The following is a 20,791-nucleotide window of genomic DNA, read 5'->3' as shown; positions in this document are numbered from 1 at the left end:
TCTCGCCTATAGACTAGATGTGTGCCGTGTGACGAATGAATCTCACATTGAACACTTGTAGCAAAGACTGTTTGAGGTGCTCTTTTACTTGATGCATTGTTTATAATTGTACGTAAAATGTAATAAGTACTACGAAGACTTAAAACCCCAAAATTAATTTTGAAACACCCTGCATTTCTCATCAACAGTGTTGGAACTAAGATGTCAAAAGGAGAAAATTTTCCTTATAAAGTTATTGTTTACAACTACGATAGTATTATTAGTCAACAACAACAACAACACGAGTTAGTAGTAAAACAAAATGTAATCAAATTTATACTCAGTGGCCCAGGTGGCCAAAGTGGCACACACGGGTGTGGCATTTGTTTAATCCACTCCTGTGTGGACAATAATTAAGATATCGGGATATTATTCTTGCAAAATATGGTTGGACTATAGTTTATTATATTAATTTTTTTCTTCTGGTGTCGAATTTTCTTCTCAAATTTCACCCCAGTCAAAAATGCGAGAATTTTCTGATTACAAATTTCCTTTACTACTTTTTTCCCTGTAGCTTCCTTCGTTGTAGAAAGACCTCCTTAAGACTTGCCAAGTAGATACCTCGGATGGATACCTAACTGATGATACGGGCCTGCGCGCAGTGTTGCCAATTAGGGAAATTAAAAGTTTCCTAAATTTGGGCAAAAATTAGAAATTTTTTATTTATAAATCCGTACCTATACGTCCGAGTGCAAGTCAACTTACGCCAATCGAACATTTGTCCTTACTTAAGAAACGCAAGTTCAGATCGTTACAATGGGATAATTAGGGAACGCACGAAGAATTCATATTTAGGTTCTAACACTTGATTTTTCTAGTTTTTTCCCTACTTTTCTGTTTACCGTAATATATTTTTGGTAATTACAAGTTTTGTTCCTTAAATATTGTCATAACACTTGTAGAATATATTAGTGGTGTACCAATGTTTAATTTAAGATAGTTTACGTCTGTCTGGTAGCAGTATTACCAGATACAGAAAATTTTAATTCCAGATTTTAGGGGGAAATTTTGGAAAAAATATCTGTTTTGTCTCTATTATTTCCCTCTTGTTGGCTATATTGGACCAAATGTACCAGTATCTGGAAGTCTCGTCTTTGCTCTACACAACGCACTATAGAAAGTTTCAATAGGATAATTAGAGGAAGGACAGTTGAGGTTTACAGTACACCTTGTTCTCTAATTGGGAAGATAACTGTGATTTTTTTAAAGGTAGAATGAGATATTTTTTATTGACATGCTTACTTTGTTAGATGTCATACTACTTGTAGGATATATTAGAGGGATACCAAATCTTATTTTAAGATAGTTTGTGTGTGTCTGATAGCAGTGTTGCCAGATACAGAAAATTTTAATTCCAGATTTTAGGGGCAAATTTTGGAAAAAATCCTTTTTTTATTTCTATTATTTCCTTCTTGTTGGCTACATTCGAACAAACGTAGCAGTGTCTAAGAGCCTCATTCTTAGCCTAAGCAGTGCACCATAAAAAGTTTCACTAGAATAATTAGGGAAAGTACAGTTGAGGTTTATAATAAACCATGTTCTGTAAGTGGTAAGAAAATGGTGAATTTCTGAGGTAGAATGAGATTTTTTTTAAATTTCATGCTTACTTTGTTATATATCGCCATGATACTTGTAGGATATATTCTTGGAGTACTAAGGTTTATTATTAGATAGTTTTCGTCTGTCTGATGGCAGTGTTTCCAGCCAAAACAATTAATTCCCGCTTTTAGGTGAAAAATTCGGAAAAAATTCCCTTTTCCCCTCTAATATTACCCTCTTGCTGGCTACATTGAAACAAACGTACCACTACCTGAAAGCTTCCTCTTTGCCCTACAGAACGCATCATAAAAAGTTTCAATAGGATAATTAGAGAAGTTGTAGCCCCGGCATATTTGATTTTTGCTTGTGAGGCGTAAAAAGTGTCAAAATTTCATGTGTATGACACAATTTTTTCTTTCTCTCTTTGGATGGAAGCAAGCGACTACAGGATTTCACTGTACCTTGTCAACACACCAAAGATTCTTTTTGGTGATTTGAACCCATATAGCAGGAGTGGTATTAGATACAAAAAAAAAAAAAAAAAAAAAAAAATGAAATTCGGTTAGGGATTTTTTTGTAAATTTCCACCCCTACATTTCCCTCAATAATTTCCTACCCATTGGCAACACTGCAATGCAACTTACACCAAAAAATAGTCACATCTATTTTCTAAAAAGCAAGGCCTTAACCATATCAATCGAATGAATGGTTTTTGAGCAATAAGTCACTAACTTGAAATGTAGGAAAACGCCAAAAATGACCTGGGGCCGAAAGGAATAATCACACAATTTTGCTAGTATATACGTATAAAGAAACAAAAGATTTGTAAGTTACGAGGGCTTCGACTCAAGTTCTGTTGATTATTTCAATAATCTGCAACGTAAATCAATAAATAATAGTTGCCAGAAAAAAAAACAGACATTTGAAAAAAACATGAAAAAGAACGATGTTTTTTATTGAAAAAAAACTTCACAGAAAAAAAACCGTTTTTTTACAACACTACTCTGTTGTAATTTATGCACCCGCTCGTAATGGTACGAAAAGCTTGAGCTGACCACATGGAGATATTAAACAGGGGAATATGGAATCAGCACAACACAAGTTCCATTTGTTACTGGTTTTATTTCGCCCGAGTCCGCCACTTCTTTCAACCAAGTAGCTTCCTAATTGTTGTCACGACTCTAGGTCAACGCCCCACTCGCAACACTATTTGGCTTTTTCTAAAGACCATTTAAAACATTCATTCAAGAATTAGCCACATTCACTTTTTGAATGGTACACAATGTAAACTACATATTCACAGAAGTTTGAAAAACAATCTTGTTTTGAATGACATCATCATATCTAATACATTGAGAATGGCCAACAAACGACTCTATTTTGTATATTACATATATATATAGGTTGGCCCAAAAGTAGGTATACAGTACCGTACTGATCAGCTCATTGCATTTTATATCTTTTTTTTATGGTTATCTATCAGGTAGACTTTGTTTCTTTATTATTTGTTCTTAATGTGTTTTTATTTATATCTTAAGCTCGGAAGAGCCAAAGCAAATAAACCTATAAGCTACAATGTTATACTTGATCAATGTAAGGATGCATAGGTACTTTTGGGTCACCCTGTATATATTATGCATCCGTCAATCTTGCACTATACATATACCATTGTATTCCAACAAAGACTACATACACTTTTAGAACTATTTACACGGGAAACCTTTATCTAGCTGAATCCAAAGCTCAATGGATTTGTCAATAAATATAGTACTTGCAAAGTAAATGCTCTTAAATACGCAAGAGATACTACATTGATCACCTACAACACCTCTTTAACACACGTTTATAAGATCCATTCTAATTTAGTACTATTTGAATGCACCGTGTTTAATTTATGACTGCAGACGTTTGAACAAAATCACTTTATGATTACTAATCTGATGTTCTTCCGTTTCTTGTTCCCAACTAAATGGCCTGATATGTGTCCACATTCGTTTCTGCGGTGAAATGTTCAATTTATTTAATAAATTATCTGCTATATCAGGTATTACTGGTTGAAGCATGATGCCACAAACACGAAGAGTCTCCAAGGTCAAATTTAGAATAACATTTAAGTGTTCCCACTTGTTACTGTTCTTAAGCTCCCACGGTCGTTCGTCTTGAAAAAACTTATTTGCTACATGCAATGCACCAACGATCGCATTAATTCCTTTGTAAAAGTTACAATCCAAAAAGTGATCTCGAACAATTTCTGGTAGGTCATCTAGAATCAACATAAGATTTTTTGCTTGCTCCTGGCAGTAACAATGAAAATGTTCTTGATTGAAAGGAGGAAATCTCTGTTGGGGATTTAAAGACACAGCGCAACATCGATTTAGAAGATTACCAAGTGTATCCGCTAGTTCGGCATTCAAGAGACGAACTATTTTTATATCAGTGTAACTGCTATCACTATGTAGAACGCCTTCTTTCAGCAAAAAATAGCGTAGGCCACTTCTTCCATATAGATCTATCTTCTCAAATGGATTGATCACATTGCCTCTTGATTTAGACATCTTCAACCCATCTACGGTCCAGTGCGAATGGACTAAAATACTTCTCGGAGGTTCCAAACCGGCAGCAATCAGAAAAGCTGGCCAATAGATACCATGAAACTTCAGTATATCTTTTCCAATAACATGTAAATCAGCTGGCCATGTAAATTGTTCCTCGCCGTAGCCAGCAACTGTTAGGTAATTCACTAATGCATCTAACCACACATATATAGTTTGAGACGGATCATCTGGAACTTCTATACCCCAATGAATTCTTTCCCTTGAACGTGAAACTGATATATCTTCAAGTCCTTCTTCTATCCATTTTCTGAGAATATCATGAAATTTTCGTGGCTTTATTACCTCATCATCTTTAAGCCAGTCCAACAGCTCTCCTTGGAACTCTTTTAAACGGAACATGTAATTATCTTCCTTTACCCACTCTACAGGATGCCCTGACTCAATTGATACTTTTCTTGTCGTGCCATCTTGTTGAGTTACATCCATCACTTGTTTTTGAGTTAAGAAAGATTCTTCAGGAATACAATACCATCCTGCGTAAGTTCCTCGATATATACAATTCTTGTCTTTAAGAGTCATCCAAAAGTTATGCACTGCTTTCTTGTGGTGTTCGTCAGTTGTTCGAACGAATTTTGTATATGAAATACCACACTTATCGAATAAAGACATAAATATCTTTGACATATTCCCACAATATGCTTGAAGTTCTTGTTTATTTGCGGCGGCTGCCTGTTGAATTTTCATTCCATGTTCATCAGTGCCCGTACTAAAAATACAGTTTTTTGAACCCATTATTTTTTGAAATCTTTGCACTGCATCAGCAATCACGACACTGTATAAGTGACCCAAGTGAGGCTGTGCATTTATGTAAAATATTGGAGAAGTCACGAAGAAATTGTTCTCTGCCTTCGCACTACTTGAAATATTGCAAATGTTTGAAAATTTTCTAGAGCGCATAGATTTACCAATAATACTTCTCACGGAAGACATTATCAATGTTGTTTCATAACAATCACAGCCAAAGTCTTTCAGTTCAATTAGGCTTCAGTAAACAAGTAGGATGAACTTCAAATATTTACTTTACCCCACCTCTCTGCTCCCTCTTCTTTCATCCTTCCATGTTAAGTAGAAATCAATGTCCATTCTTCACACCACTGACGGAGTTATATATAAATTCGTAGCACAGTGGTCAAAGTACTATATTACTAAGTTTCTTATAAAATCACAAATTGTATTGAATATTAAAAGGCACGAACACGAGGCCGTATTTGCCGTGTAAATTAAAACTGTAAAATCAGTAATGTTATAATTGAGAAAGAAAACTGGCGCCGAATGGATTTCACTTCATGTTATAAAGTTCACAGCAAAATACACACTGTCAAGAACATAAATAGTACAAAAGTATATTAAATAGGGGACAAAATCCTAGCACTTATCTGGCCGCCATGTTGTAGGTTCCCCCAACCAATAAAAATACATAAAGTACGTAAACATTGCATCAGCTGACTTACCAACACGAATGCTTGAGGAAAGTCGCCGTACGATGGAAATTTACTAGGTTTTCCTGATATATTGTATGCTGTATACGATATACTGACGTCGCTTCCATACTGAGAACTAAAATCAACTACATCAAGCACAAATTGCTCAATAAACACAACATCGCTGTTGTTTGACATATAAAATTTACAAACATCATCCTCCATGTTTTCGAGGACAAAACACTATCGATTTAATTAAGTTCCTTATTCAGAAACTAAGTTAACACTTTGACCAAACAATTACATCAAACATACAACAAAATGTTTCAATTAGATATTTAGGATAGGAGAGCTTTTACTAATTTTTATTGGCTGATCTTGTCTATCCAAGAAAATTTGTAAGGAAAAGAAAAATTTCACTGTTGTGTTACATAATGTTGGAAATGGGCAACGATAACCGATCATAGTAAAAAGTAAGAAGGTAAAATATTGGAAAACCAATGTTATTGTAATCTGTTCAAAAATTGAGAATCTATCTTATGACGAAAAGTATAAACTTTTATTTTTGTACACCTGTCTATAAAAATTGAATATTTATAGGTATAAGTAAAATTCATTTTTAATAGACCTCATTTTGTAATGGTTTTGAAAAACTTGAGAATAGTAACGCAACGAAAAATGCAATAATATCTTATAAAATCGCTATGAAATTATAACTGCTGCCGATTATTCCAAACTAAAACGAAAATTTTGCATGGTGTTGATACTAACCACTATGGAATGAGGGCATAAATGAAAATACATTCTGTAGTTTGAGAGGCAATGAAGAGATGAACGATCAGTAGTCAAGTTTCACTGTTCCACGTCAGGAGACAAAATACGATCAACCTGCGAAACCTCAGCGACGTGGTTGTGATGAGAGTTGTTTAGCTACTAGTTTATCAGGAGTTTTTTCATATTAAATCTCGTTCAGTACAATGTCTGGTAAACAGAAGGCATTTACAAAGGAGGAAGAGCTTCTGCTCCAAGATTTTAGCAGAAATGTATCTACGAAATCGTCTGCCCTATTTTATGGAAATGCATTTATTGTTTCTGCCATTCCAATATGTAAGTTTGCCATGATTAGATAAGGTGTGTTCATGTTCTTTAATAGAAGAAAATTTAACTTTAACAGGAAAGCCTTACAAACAGTTATCTTATTAGTGCAGGTGAAGAATAATGTCAAATTAATAAAGCATTTTTCTTTCATGTTTCTTGCTTGAAACTACTTAAGACGTTCTGGAGTGTTATTACCTTGGCACATGTCTAAATAATTAGTGCTGATTGATAATATGCGGGGAAGATTCTAGAACGCAGGTCCCCCCAAATAGATTAGTAATTAGGTTGGTTTCTTTCTGTATTGGGATATAGTATACATGAAGCTGCATCAGTTCCCGAAGGAGCAGGACGCTCATACTTTTAGGGATTATTCATTGAGTATGTACGAACTTACAAAGGGGGTAACAAAGTGACTTTTATTTACTTATCGACTGATACGAAAATAAAAAATAGAACGTACCTGTACTTTATATCTGCATGTGTAGTGATCTTGTACTTTATCTATGACTATGTGTGTGTGGGGGGGGGGGAAGATTTAACGCATATCGCATGTCTTGTGCACATGAATACTTCTTACTATTGCACTACGTAGAAAATTTATGGTATTTCATGTAGAAGTGGTAATAGAAGAGAAAAAATGCAGATCAGGGGTTCTCATGTATACTGTTACCCTGTATTGAAGTTTAATATTTAATTCACATAGTATTGCCGAGCGAGCGTCAGCAAGTGAAGGCGAGTTAGAGCCCCGCAGGGTACGTTGTTTTCTGTCTTTATTACAGCTAAATCGGAAGGGGAACCTGCGTTCTAGAACCTTTCCCAATGTGCGTGCAAGCTGATATGCCCTGGAGATAATTTCGTGTTATCCTATATATGCAATTATTTCGGCACTGATTAAGAATAGTGTTACATAAATTGTAATTTGGGGTATGTTTAGTACAAGGGGTCCAGAAGCACGTAAAAAACACAAAATTTACAGGAGAAATGAGTGATGCAAGTACCTAGACGTAACATAACGTAACCAAATCTAACATAAACTAACGTAAGCTAACCTGAACTAACCTACACTAACGTAATATTAGTAGAAATAAGCGAAATTGTATCATTTTTTGGAAAATTATGCGTGACTCCTACACTAATATAACATAAACTAAACTAACCTAACGTAACCTAAACTAGCCTAACCTACCTTAAACTAAGCAACCCTACCCTAAACTAACCGAATGTGAACAGAAATTACCAAAATTGTAACATTTTTTTTGGAAAAGAACTGGACCCCTTCTGCTAAACATAGGCCTGTAATTTTGCTGTTAATATCTAAAGGGCATTTATTCCGAGGTTGGTCATCCTCCTAGTTTTTGGCTAAAAGCGTAATGCTTTAAATACTGTATCACCGGACCAATTGTAGGAAATTACCGGGTCAATTGGAGAATTTATTTAAGTTTGTGAGGAAGAATGAGTGAATGTCACATAAGGGAAATAGTAAAAGTTAAGAAAGTGATTGTATTAGGTGAGTGTTTTTGATGATGTAAGTTGCTCTGTATGTGGAGGCAGATGGACTATTTCGCGGAGAGGTACACTTGTTTTACTATACGGATTCATAGATTGAAAAATGTGCAGAGAAAAAGGACAGTGTTTAGCAGAAGGGATCCAGCTATTTTTTTCTAAAAAATGTTACAATTTCCGTAGTTTCTGTTCAGATTAGGTTAGTGTAGGTTACTTTATGTCATGAATTAGGTCTAGAATCTAAAATTCGTGAGTGATAAAGGACATTGTCTATGACTATTACACTTGGTTCCTTTAAACGTATCAAAACGCACTTTGGAAACCAATTTTCAAACATTTTAGAATTCATTGTTCCATGATATTCTGCAGGGGCATCGACCATTAGTGTGTTAGTAAAAGTGCGTCTTTAAGAGAACCAGACCGTCCTCCGCAGTGCAAAATTACAATTCTTTCACCTTTCGTATCTGAAGTTGCTGTTGTACAATTTTCTGTGTCGTCGGTTCAGCTTTTCATTTTACAGGTGTTCGTGTCATACTATATTTCATCTAAATATATATATATATCGCAGTAGCTCTCACGTGTAAGCTGCTGATTTTTTCCAGATATCGGAATCGCCATAAAATAACTTCTTGAAATTCTCTCCTGGTAGATAAACTCCATGCTATGCAAAAGTCTACTTAAAGTTTTACTGCTGTATGGAAACTCTGTCTGTTCCACTTGTCCTTTGTTTCATAGCATAGGTCAGTTTCTCTTTCGTAGGCACCTCACCTTTATTATAAAATTCCTGTACAGTACGACGCAATAAATCTCGGCAAAAATCGTCAATTTTGTCAAAAAAAACAGTTTCTTTCTGATCTAACAAGACTTGTAAGTCCACATGAGACAGTCTCTTCGCATTAATATCCCTAACATCTGTTGCCTCAGTCACTAATTTATTAATATTCCTATTTTGCAACGTGCCATTGTTATTCTGTAACATATTACGAAGATAATTCTGAACATTTTGTACGAATTGTAATGTCTGCTCCCGTAACTTCTCTCCCTTCCTAATCTTTTCCTTTTCAGTGTTCTCTCTTGTGAAGCATTTGGAATAGGTATTTCGTCATTCAGCAGTTCTGAGCTCAAAGGTTTATCGATTAACCATGGCCTGAATAAATTCGCCATTATATATTTACGATATATTCATAGTAAGACTATTCATGGCTTTGGATTAATTGTTTTAACAAAAGAGACACTGGCCAAAGCTTAAAACTTTATTTTAAATTATAATTTAAACTCTGTTATAACAACATTTATATATATGTCTGTATTTTCATTAATTTCGATCGTGTCTGAAGAAGGATATGCTAGATATCCGAAACAGTTACAAATTATAATTTAAAATAAAGTGGGTTTTAAGCTTTGGTCAGTGTCTCTTTTGTTAAAAAAAAAAAAAAGATATATTCATGAATAAAATAGCACTATACTAGAGAAAAACAACAAGAACAACAACAAAACCAATAATATCAGTAATAATAAAACCAATAGCACCACGAGCAACACAACAACTGAATACGGCTTATAAAAATCACAAGCACAAGCGAAATTACACAGCAAAGTAGCAGTTTGCCCACTGAAACTGAACAAAATTCAGCATTAAAAAAATGTGCAAGATAAAGGAAAGGGACAACAGAGGGATATGGCAACGTTGATTTTTGGGTAACAGGGATTAAAAATCTCTAACAAATGTCGCCAAGAACAGCAGGGAGAGTTTTGAGGACTTTTCAGATTCCAGGAAAAAAGTATCTTTAACTGTCTGCTAGTATAATAGTTTTGCCAAGTAATTAAACCTTTGGCTTCAATTTTTTTTTTTTTTTTTTTTTTTTTTTTAAATCTATGTATTAATTGAATACATCGTGCAAAAATAATTAATAGCAGCTTTAAGCTAATACATTTACTTATGATTATTTCACATTTTGCTAAACAAATACCAATAAAAATTACTATTAAATATTACTTAAAGAACCAGTCATTTTATAGGATCTACAAAGATGAGGCACAAATGAATTGATTAACGAATTACAAAGGAACTTACGTGGTAACTAAAACCAGTTATAAAGGAAAGGAACAGTTTGAACCTAAAAAGAACTATAAATTAAAAAAAAGATAAAAAACGTATTTGTCATACTTTGTAATAGAACCACGATTTTATCTTGTTGGCTTCGTTTACCATAAGCTAATGATTTTACACAGTTGTTGTGGAGACTGCTTACGCCTATACCTGTCTGTACGTGGCGGTCATGTGACTAAACCTTATACAAATATTGCCCTGACTTCGTGTTATGTTCACAATTTATGAAAGCTTGTAAAATTTAGTAAATAATTGGTTTCATACGTTGATATTAATCTTTTTACTTCTGACATGGAGCCGCGGTGGATCAGTGCTAGAACCTTCACCTCTGGTGCATGTCCTTGGTTCGATCCCAGCTCGCGCCAAGTGAGCTTTGTGGTGGACAAACATTGTGTGCGTGATTTTTCTCGGGGTTCTCCCATTTCATTTCACTTTCTTCATTCCATCATTTCATTCATTTCCAGGGTAGATTGATTTAAATCAAATTCCGAATTAAATGAATTTAAAGTGAAAATAAGTAAAATCCAGCCTCTGTTGTGTTATTTCAATTATGGAAGAATACAATAAGATGCAAATGTATGTACAGCACACTATGAAAACGAGTGTTTCATGCTGAGGATGATTAGGGAAAATCCCGTTTTGAAGGGGTAACGGAGAAATTCTGCTTTCTTATCTTCGTAACATAAGGTTTTTAAATCGTTAACTATTCCAACGAGAAAAATCACCATGGACATTTAAGACGAAAATTCTTTTGTGTGCGCGTCTGTCTGTCTGTCTATTCCCAGATAATAGGGGTGTATTTATAAAGGGGTCCGATTCCTTCTCCGAAACTTAAATCTTCTTTAGATCTTATAACTTTAGGTGAAATTTGCTTATTTTATATATATTTCATGCCGCAAGTTAGTTCCAATTCTTTTTAGGTATGCCCCTGCCAAATATGAGTAATTTTGTGGAAAAAAAAAGTATGATGTTGATAAACTTGCCGTACTTTTTCCTTAGTGCTTACGTTGTTTGTTGTTTGGAATTAGAGATGCAAAATAGCCGGCTTCTTTGAATTGATTTTTTTTTTTTTTTTACATAAAAAGCAGGCTTTTTAGGAAAAAAAACAGGAATTTTTGGCTTTTCCCATTTTCATGATTTTTTTTTTTTTTTTTTTTTATCTAAATAGCTTTCTTATAGTATACTGTATAGGTTAACAAGATTTCATGACCTAAATATCATATTTCCCTCTAGAATTCACCATCATGATGGATGGAGCACATGTTTTATGAATTAAACATTAAGTACGTAGTATTTGAGAGCAATTTTAGAGGCTATATAACTTTATTTTAACTTCTGATTTGTCGACATTTTTTCTTTAGGTCATTTCATTTTTAGTTATTCGTGTTTCATTTCTTAGAGCTTAGAGCTAATAATTTCTAGCACATAGTTAAACTTGCGTTTTTCAATATATCCGTCAGAGCATACTTCCACATTTCTGTTATACTGTACCTGTGTAATGATGTAGCAATAATCATCTGTATGCAACCTTGAATACCATTTTATACAAATAATCAGTACGGATTTAGAAAAGTGTTTTGGAAGGGTTTTTTTTTTTCTTTCTTATTAATGGTTAGTATTTTCTAAAAATGCCTCAATTTAATTTGAGGGGAGCTTGAAGTTTATGAGTAAAGACAAAACTAAAATTTCGTTTGTTTTAGAAATTCCGTAATTTCGGAGAACAGGCTTCAGTCGAAAGACACCCCCACCCTAACCGCTTTCGCAAATCCGTCATTGCTGGTAATTGGTAATAACAACAATTTAAAACATAAGAAATGAGATCAGCCAGGAATCACAGTACACGCACTATCTTTACATTCACAGATTGAATTAAGAACTTTTGTCGGAATGGTTGAATGCGGGACTGAATTCCGGATTTCCCAATAGAAGCGGAAAAGCTAACCACTCACTTATGTTTGTTGTGCTTGGCTTAAATGTATTTCGTAGTTTTTCTTTTATTTTTTTTTAAAGGGAAAGTTCCGTAATGACATGTTGACATGTTGATTCTTGTTAAAAATTCAGAAACCTTCAGGACTGGGTAAACCGTGATGGTGGTTATATATTCCAGAGCCTTGGAAACCAAACGCTCAGATGAAAGTATTACGCATATGATCCATGAACAGAAAATTCAGTACTTTCCTGACTCTAAACAAGTTTAAGGAACAATGAGTGCATTACAGAATTTAGGACTTTACCGATTTTGCAGTTCCGAAGCACCTGATAGGTGGTAACAAATTATTACGTATGAAATAAATGAATAGAAAATACATTTTCAACATTTATGTTCCATTCAAAGAAGTTTCTGTAGGGGTAGCAAAGGCGGAAGCAAGAGGCGCATTAACAAATTAGGTGATTTTTGAGCGTCCCATACAAAGATTGCATTTTTTTCAGTCTTTTAAAGTAATACGTTGAATTGTAATAAAACAATGATTATTTTTCATTGTTACTCTAGTACGAATGTTTATGAAAGTCTCGGAAGTCAGACATAATAAACTTATAGACTATAACAGATTGACGAGGGAACGATATTTATTTATTTATTTAACAATCACCAGATGCAGCTCAGAGGTTATTTTATACTGGATATCTAACAACAACATGGAAAAGATTTCGAAAGGTATCGACCAGGGCCTGTTTTAGTAGGTACTAACCTGGCATTTGCCTGGTAGGACTGAGGGAAACACTGGAAAGCCCCAGCCAGGATGGTCGGCAGCGGAAATCGAACCCGTGACCTCCCGAATGCGAAGCCAACGTTGTACCACTTGAACCACTTGATATACGTAATGAACAAAGAGAAGAACATGTTATTTTTGAGGAGGCTACGGCGTCGAAACTTAAATTTGTTTTGTGCGTTTGTTCAGTAAATATATTATTGTCTTTCCGATGTGTTATTTGTTTGAACTTATACACATAGTACAATAAATTCTGTATGTCAGGTAACAGTTTTTCCTTGTTTTTGTATTTTTAATTCACAATAAAAATATTGCTTATAATGGATATGAAAGTTAAAACTTAACTGCAACTTATTATATACATGGATTTTTTTTTTGGGGGGGGGGGGATTCTTAATAAAAATGTGTTAAGAATTAAAATTGAAATATGTTTTCGAAATTCATGTTTATTTTCGAGATTTTGTATTATTATCTGCATCTACTACTACTTAAATGAGTTTTTGTATTGTAGAGAAGCGAAACAAAACTTGCTTTATCAATTTAAACCAGAATTTGGAAAAAAGCCCAAAGTTTCCCAACCAAAAAAGCAAAGCAGAAAAAAACCGAGCCCCCCTCCGAAAAAGACGTTTTTTTCCGAATCCTTGCATTATTGAAAATTGAAATAAGTTAACGACTGGCAATCAATTCAAAATTCAAGCCCAATACTTTCTCTTAAATGGCATAATTAACATTTGATATTAATTCGTAATATTTTATCTTCAGTTCGTGACTTGTATTACGCGAGAAGAAAGATTTGATTTAAATAAAAAAAGTCAATTTAAATAAAAAAAGAGATTTTTTTTAAAAAAAATCTATGATTTTTCCCACCCTGTTCATTTCTGGTCATTACCGTCTCCTTCGTAAAGATTTCATTTCATTAGCCTAGCCGGCATAATCATGAAAAAAAAAACAGATTTCTCTTTTCTTTCTTTCTTTCTTTTTTTTCTTTTTTTTTTAATTTCCGACATGATATTTGTGTGGTTAACGTTACAAAAATAGTGCGATGATTTCAATGTGTGAAGTTTATGGCTTTTGATAGTTAATTAGAGCTAAGTAGAACAAGTTCGAAATCTTTTGTCGACGCGAATTCTGTTGAGGAGTGTGAAGCTTAAAATACGTAAAACAATAATTATGCCTCTTTTACTGTATGCTTGTGAAACAGTCACTTTCTCTGAGGGAAGAAAGTAGACTGAAAGTATTTGAGAAAAAAAATCCTGAGACGAATATTTGGACCCAAGAGGAATGGGAATGCGGAATTGCGGAAACTTCATAACTAGGAAGTGCATAATTTATACCGGTTACCAAACATTGTTAGGATCATCAAATCTAGGAGGCTTAGGTGGGCGGGTCATGTAGCCAGGATAAAAGAAAATAGGAACGCTTTCAAAGTTTTAACTGGAAGTCCAATCGGAAAACGACCACTACGAAGACCTAGGAAAAGATGGGAGGACAATATTAAGATGAATCTACCAGAAATAGGAGTACAAAGTAGAAACTAGATCCAGTTGGCTAAGGATAGAAGTCAGTGGGGAGCTTGTGAACGCGGGATTGAATCTTGTGTGGTTCAATAGGCCATACAGTTAGTTAGTGAAGTAAAGTAAAATGTATACTGACTAATTAAAACTTAGTATTATTTATTTACCGAAAAGTTTTTGAAATCATTGATGTTACTATTTGACAGGGTTGGCTGGTTTAAACCAAGGTGGTTTAAACCATGGTTTAAACCAAGGTTTAAACCAGCTGGTTTTTTCAAAAAAAAAACAACTGGTTTAAACCAAAAAACGAAAAATGTTCGTAAAAGTGTAAGTGTTTGTAAAATCTTGATGAACACACATTTGTGAGTTATCAGTTTTCACTCCCGTACATTATTCGTATTATATTCAGACCTAAATTCCCCATTCATTACTCAAAAAGATTATATTACAAAAGCAACTTTTTTATATAAGTTTATAAATGTTCGTTTTGTGATTTTTTTTAGCTGTTATTATTGTTGTGTAATTGCAATCAAAGAAAAATTCTAAATATTGTTTTGTTTCAATGTTTACTATTGATAAAATACATCGTACTTTGTGTGTGTGTGTGTGGGGGGGGGGTCATACAGACCCCACGAGAGGCATTTAGTGAAATGAGAAGTATCTTTGGTATCTATTTATGTATAAATGAGTCTGAGCCAAAGTGGACTCAAATAATTCGTATCTTTAGTCACTTTTCTAACTGATATGCAAATTAAGTCGTTTTATTTCTTTAATTTGGACCAATAAAAGTCGTTGTTAACTAACTTAACTAAATTAGTTCTTCTGTAGTACTTTGAAATTGTCCATATGTAATTCTGTATAATGGTTTCACTTGTGCAACTGTTCATCTTTTTGTCCTGAAATAACTCTTGACAGTTATATTAAGAAGCATGTAAGGTCAGTACAACGTATTTTTATCAGGATTTCTTCGTGAGTGAGTCGGCAGACGTATCGCATTTGTGGCCAATTAGTCCTGGTTCCGAGTTCAAATGGAGGACAATTTCTCTCGGATGTAACTCGAGAAGCAGTTTTTATTCCGCTTTAAGCTTATGTGACCCCTTCCAGCATAACCCGGCTGTTACATAATAACATCAAGGCGAAACAAACTTATTTCTGTCCATATATGATATGAATACAAAGAGCAAATTATTTAAACCAAATAAACCTGGTTTAAACCAAAAAAACCTGGTTTAAACCATAAAAACCGGTTTTTTTTTGGTTTTTTAAATAAAAACCATGGTTTTTGCCAACCCTGCTATTTGAAAAGTTATACATACTAGAAAGCAAGGTTTAATTTATAAATGAATTTAAATGCATATATTTGACGCAATATTATTTAATACAGAACCTTCTTTGTAACGGAGAATACCTAAAACATATACAAGAGAGAAAACAAATGTATATACACGACGTTCAGATACTAATTATGATCAGACAATGCTTTCGAACTAGATGCATGACTGCAAATCATGCATACTCAGCTTCAAGTGATTTCTTATTTATTTTCATCATATGTTTCTAAACATTTCATTTTGAACAGTACACAGTAGTTACTGATTCTTTCGTGAACTCACTGTTACTGAAAGCCATCTTCATCGTTGCCTACGGATTTGAGATCTTGTACTGGTCCTGAACATGAAGTTCTGTGCTCTGACGACGGAAGTTTCTCTTCAATTTTTTTTTTCTTTCCCGGTCTTCCATTGCAACAGGGAAAAGAGGGATGGTGCAAAATAGACTGTATATTCTTACCTTGTGTTCCAGTAGTTTTGTTTGTATCGGATGAGTGTGGCGATCAGGAAAACCATATTAAATCTTGAAAATTATTGTTTGATTTCCTTGTACTTTCATTTTCAGTGATACTGCCTTAGAAGTATCAGCATTTTATGGTATCATCATGAGCAAAAAATGACTGTGTTATGTACAGGTTGTGATAGAACCGTCCATTTTGCAGCGGAACATTAAGAAAACAGAAGGTGTGTTGGAAGAGCGCCGTAGTCCAAGGTTGTTAGATTTTTTTCAATGAATTTAAGGACTCTTTTCAGTTTCAGTCACGGAACATACGGTTTTTGCTTCTAAATCCTGATAAAAATCCGGGGACTTTCCTCGGGAAACAAACATCTGGTAACCTTACTGTAGTAGTGGGAGGAGTGATCGGTTTTTTATAAATGAAAAGAAAATAAATAAATGAAATGAAATCTTTTAGTTTTACATCTCACGATTATGCCGTTTAGGGTAAGTGAGACGGTGATAAGGCAAGTGAATGACAATGAAAGAAGTGGTGAAATGGTGAAGTGGGAGGAAACGGGAGTATCCTGAGAAAACCCATAGATACGATGTCGTCCACCACAAACTAACTTGGAGATCGAACCAGGGACCTCACGCATCAGAGGTAAGCGCTCTACCACTCAGCTACGTGCCCCCTTATTATAAATGGAATATGGAACATTGCAATATCCTGAGAGAGAAAACAGAAGACGACAGTACAAAACTTAGTGCTTTCGCATCGTACTCCTTCACAAATGAAATACCACAAATCAAACTTAATTCATTTTTTTAAACTTGATACTTGTGCTGTACTTAGTCTTATGACTTGCTTCTTTCTTTATTTTTTCATAAATGTGAACATATGAATATAATAATATGAATATAAACTTTGTAATGAAAGTATTTAGTTGTGCATATTGTAAGGATCCCCACATCACAACAGACGCACGTGTCAACTCAACACCTGCTATTATTTACAAACAACATAGCAGACAGCAAGCCAACACGGAAGACCGAGAAACACCGAAAGCAGACGGACCTCACGAAAGGACCCGAGGAGGACAAATAAAAGGAGGACCACCGAGAGACCCAGCATCAGTCGACCAACTGATCGCCGAACCTTTACCTTCCTATGTCGCTGTGGACTAGGAGCACCTCTTCCTTACCCTGTGTTGCACTGGGCTAGGGATCCATCTTGAACTTATAATCCAAGCCTAACCAACAACCTGCCAAAGTGTTCTGGAAACTGCCATGAGTGGAAGGGGCACCCGGCAAAACATTTAGTATTCCTTCACTTGGTCATTGAGGAAGAGACATTGAATTAGAGACACTTGTATTTATTATATTATAAGTATTTTGTAATAAAACTTGGTGAAGGGGAAAAGACACCCGGTCTATCATTTGACTCTACCAAACATTACATGGTGTAGGCGCCGGAGTTTTGTACGGGGCGCTCTTTTTCTCAACTTTTTATCTAAACACTGACGAGGTTAGTATTATAATTCAACTAAATTTGACTCTACCAAACATAACAATATAATTTCTTTTTCATTGCAGGGTTGTTTTGGAGGATCCATATGATAGACTTGTATTCATCAACTCTGCTGTTCGTCTTAGTCACCCTCGTTAGCACATATCTTGTGGCATTTGCATACAGGAACACAAAATTTGTTCTCAAACACAAGGTAATTGCTTTATAGTAAGAAAAGCTTACCTAGTTTTAAATTTATGCCTCTCTCACTTAAAATTGAAATTATGTTAACTTAAATACGTAGATTTTCATGGCAAATTAATTCTCTGTTTCAGTGACACCTTGTCATCATCATCTTTTTAAATATTTTAAATACGCTCCTTGTAGAACTACATGTTGAGATCAGTTTCTTCGACTGTAGAATCAATTTAAACGTTCTGTGAAAACACATTAGTAGTACATTAGTGTTAATACATATTGTAGTATATTTTAGACAGAGTCGTTAAAATGTAGGGTTAGTTTCTTGTCAGCATTTGAATGACTCATTTAGCATAATTTTAAACTTTTAATTAATATGCATTCTATACAGGGTGTCAGTCGGTCACGAAATCAGAAAACGGTCGTAAAAGTCAAGAAATTTAGCTTTTGGGTCACGATTTTTTTTAAAAATCTATACAAATATAAGTACAGACTGGAAAATTTTGTTCTATAAAACATCAAAATTCACCCAAAAAATGTCTATGGTCGGCTTTAGACGCTACCAAATCGCATGCATGAAAACCCGGCCTAATTCGCACCCAAATTTGCTCTTGAGAATGTTACGAAATGTTATAGTTTGGTCAAGAAAAGGTCGCGAAAAAGTCGTGAAATTTCATTTTGGAATTTTAGTAGGCACCCTGTATTATGTCATTAAGTAATTTTACTTTCCTGTTGTTTACTTATGAAGAAACTTCCAATACTTATGAAACATTTAGTCCTCAGCGACGGGAAAATGAAACGAATATTAAGAGGGGGGGGGGGGGGAAAGGGCGGGGGTATTTAGAATTGTTTGTGCATAGCTCTTGATTGCCGTGAAGTTGGAAGATCGACGTGTTTTTACACCATTCTATCCTTAAACAATTTCTTTTGTAAAACAGTGAACTGCTTTAATAATGAAATAAATTTTTTCGTCTCATTGTATCATTATCATAAATTATCTATTTCTTAATTCTTTTGGATGTTAGTGTATAGGGGCTTTTTAGCGACTTCTATCATTTCCCCGTCCTTCATTCTTCTTTCCAAATTCTTTTGTGATTATCAGGTAAGTGCTCTTTTATTCTTTAGACAGATCTATACCAGCATAGCACAGGATTTTCTTCTTTTTTGTGGACACACTATTGGTTGAGAGTATTTGAGATGACTTCATTTCTCGTTCGACTTTTTCGAAAATACTTTCACAAACATCACATAACTAAAGGTAAATTTTGTTTCTCTATGTAAAGTATGCATTGATACATGGAACTGACAATAGTTTCACACAAAAAATACAGTTCGGGGCGAAAGGATGAAATCATTACTAAGTTTATCATTATTGTCAAATATACAGGGTTTCTCTAAGAAGTAGTGAGACCTTGTCTATAAAGAGGAATTTATTCATCCGATTTTAACAGCTCCTCAAAATTCTTCAAAATAGTCCCGTTGCGCGTCGATTTACCGCTGCCAGCGCAATTTCCATGATTCATACGCTCCCTGGAAGTCAGCTTCCGAAATGCCTTTTAAAGATTTGGTTACGATCTTCTGGATGGCGGCAACGTCATCAAAACGGTGACCCTCTTAGACCGGTTTTCATTTTAGGGAACAGGAAAAAGTCTGCTTTACCTTCCACAACCTCCACCATTTCACGGCACACATCAAATCGTCGTTGTTTTTGTTCATCACTCAGTACTTTTGGTACCAATTTTGCACAAACTTTCCTCATATTCAAATTCTCGGTTACAGTGTTTGTGAACCGTTGACTTGCACTTGTTAAGTTCTTCCGCTATTAATCGCAGACTCAACCGACGGTCAGAGTCCAAGAGTTCTTTTACCTTTGACGTGTTTTCATCCGAGGACTCGTCGAAGGGCGCCCAGATCGATCTTTGTCCTCAACTGTCTCCCGTCCGTCGTTGAAGTCCGTATGCCAGCGAAAAACCCGGGTTTTCTACATGGCATTGTCTCCGTAGGCCTGCACAATGAAGGCAAGAGTCTCTGAAGCAGTTTTGCCCAAGCGAATGCAGAATTTGATGACGTATCGTCCGCTCCGTTTCTCGCTTTTTATCCCGTGACGAAAATTAAAAGAACACACTTCGCGCAACGATCGATTCTCATTCTCTCGCTGCTCAGAAGCGACTGCCGCGCAGTGCGATGCTTAGGTAAGACCCCCACCACCGATATTACTCATTGGGAGCGCTCTGGTGGCGACTGGAGCGCTGCGCAGCGGCAAGTCTCATTACTTCTTGGACAAACCCTGTATACATGATTTAAAGTCATTGGTGATAACTTTCTTTCGGAATTTCGTTATGACAGTTATCTCATACAGAACGAAGAAGGCAATTATGATCTTTACGAAGGAAGGGAAAATTGGGGAGTTCAAACACATTATGGTGAAAAATATTTACATCAGTCGTTGGAAGTTTCTCCGTTCTGTATTGTGTGATTCATCATAGAGAACATTATTATTAATTCTCATTATTTATATTGATGATGTAGGTAGCGGTAAAACGTGAAGAAGCAGTAACAAGAGAAATGACAAAAAAACTGGCGGAAGACAAGAAGATGAGCAAGAAGGAGAAAGATGAAAGGTAGGCATTTTTTTTTTTTTTCTGATAGAAAGATGTTTTCGTACTTAATCATAGATCTCAAGTGTTTAATTACAGGTGGTAGAACTGATTTAGTCGTTTCATCAATGTTCTTGACATATTTCTGCTGAAAGTGAATAGTTTAAGAATT

General features: G+C 34.9%; 3 protein-coding genes across 3 annotated transcripts in view; 1 reads left to right on the top strand and 2 right to left on the bottom strand.

Moving 5' to 3' along the window:
* Positions 1 to 5,850, bottom strand: part of Fbxl4 (F box and leucine-rich-repeat gene 4) — a 70,668-nt gene extending 64,818 nt beyond the window's left edge. Inside the window, exon 1 of the mRNA XM_081740976.1 lies at positions 5,645 to 5,850. Within this exon, the coding sequence (XP_081597102.1) occupies positions 5,645 to 5,839 (195 nt within the window). The 5' untranslated portion in view covers positions 5,840 to 5,850. The remainder of the gene's footprint in view (positions 1 to 5,644) is intronic.
* On the bottom strand, positions 2,518 to 5,634 carry LOC145671772 (methionine--tRNA ligase, mitochondrial-like). The gene has a single exon (XM_081740977.1). It carries the CDS (start codon positions 5,121 to 5,123, stop codon positions 3,471 to 3,473), a length of 1,653 nt encoding a protein of 550 aa, XP_081597103.1. The 5' UTR covers positions 5,124 to 5,634; the 3' UTR covers positions 2,518 to 3,470.
* Positions 5,851 to 6,493: 643 nt separating the features above from the next.
* Positions 6,494 to 20,791, top strand: part of LOC145671756 (translocon-associated protein subunit gamma) — a 35,381-nt gene continuing 21,083 nt past the window's right edge. The window contains exons 1-3 of the mRNA XM_081740962.1: positions 6,494 to 6,721; positions 17,911 to 18,038; positions 20,552 to 20,643. Coding sequence (XP_081597088.1) covers positions 6,592 to 6,721; positions 17,911 to 18,038; positions 20,552 to 20,643 — 350 coding nt within the window. The 5' untranslated portion in view covers positions 6,494 to 6,591. The remainder of the gene's footprint in view (positions 6,722 to 17,910; positions 18,039 to 20,551; positions 20,644 to 20,791) is intronic.

Source organism: Thermobia domestica, chromosome 15 (assembly GCF_964235325.1).
Source record: "Thermobia domestica chromosome 15, izTheDome1.hap1.1, whole genome shotgun sequence".
NCBI classification, from domain to species: domain Eukaryota; kingdom Metazoa; phylum Arthropoda; class Insecta; order Zygentoma; family Lepismatidae; genus Thermobia; species Thermobia domestica.
The sequence above is the reverse complement of the archived record's forward strand: the minus strand, read 5'-3'. Positions and strand labels throughout refer to the sequence as shown.

What these genes read in the sequence shown, in the direction of transcription:
- LOC145671772 (XM_081740977.1), bottom strand. Translation starts at nt 5,123, where the DNA reads ATGTCTTCCGTGAGAAGTATTATTGGTAAATCTATGCGCTCTAGAAAA.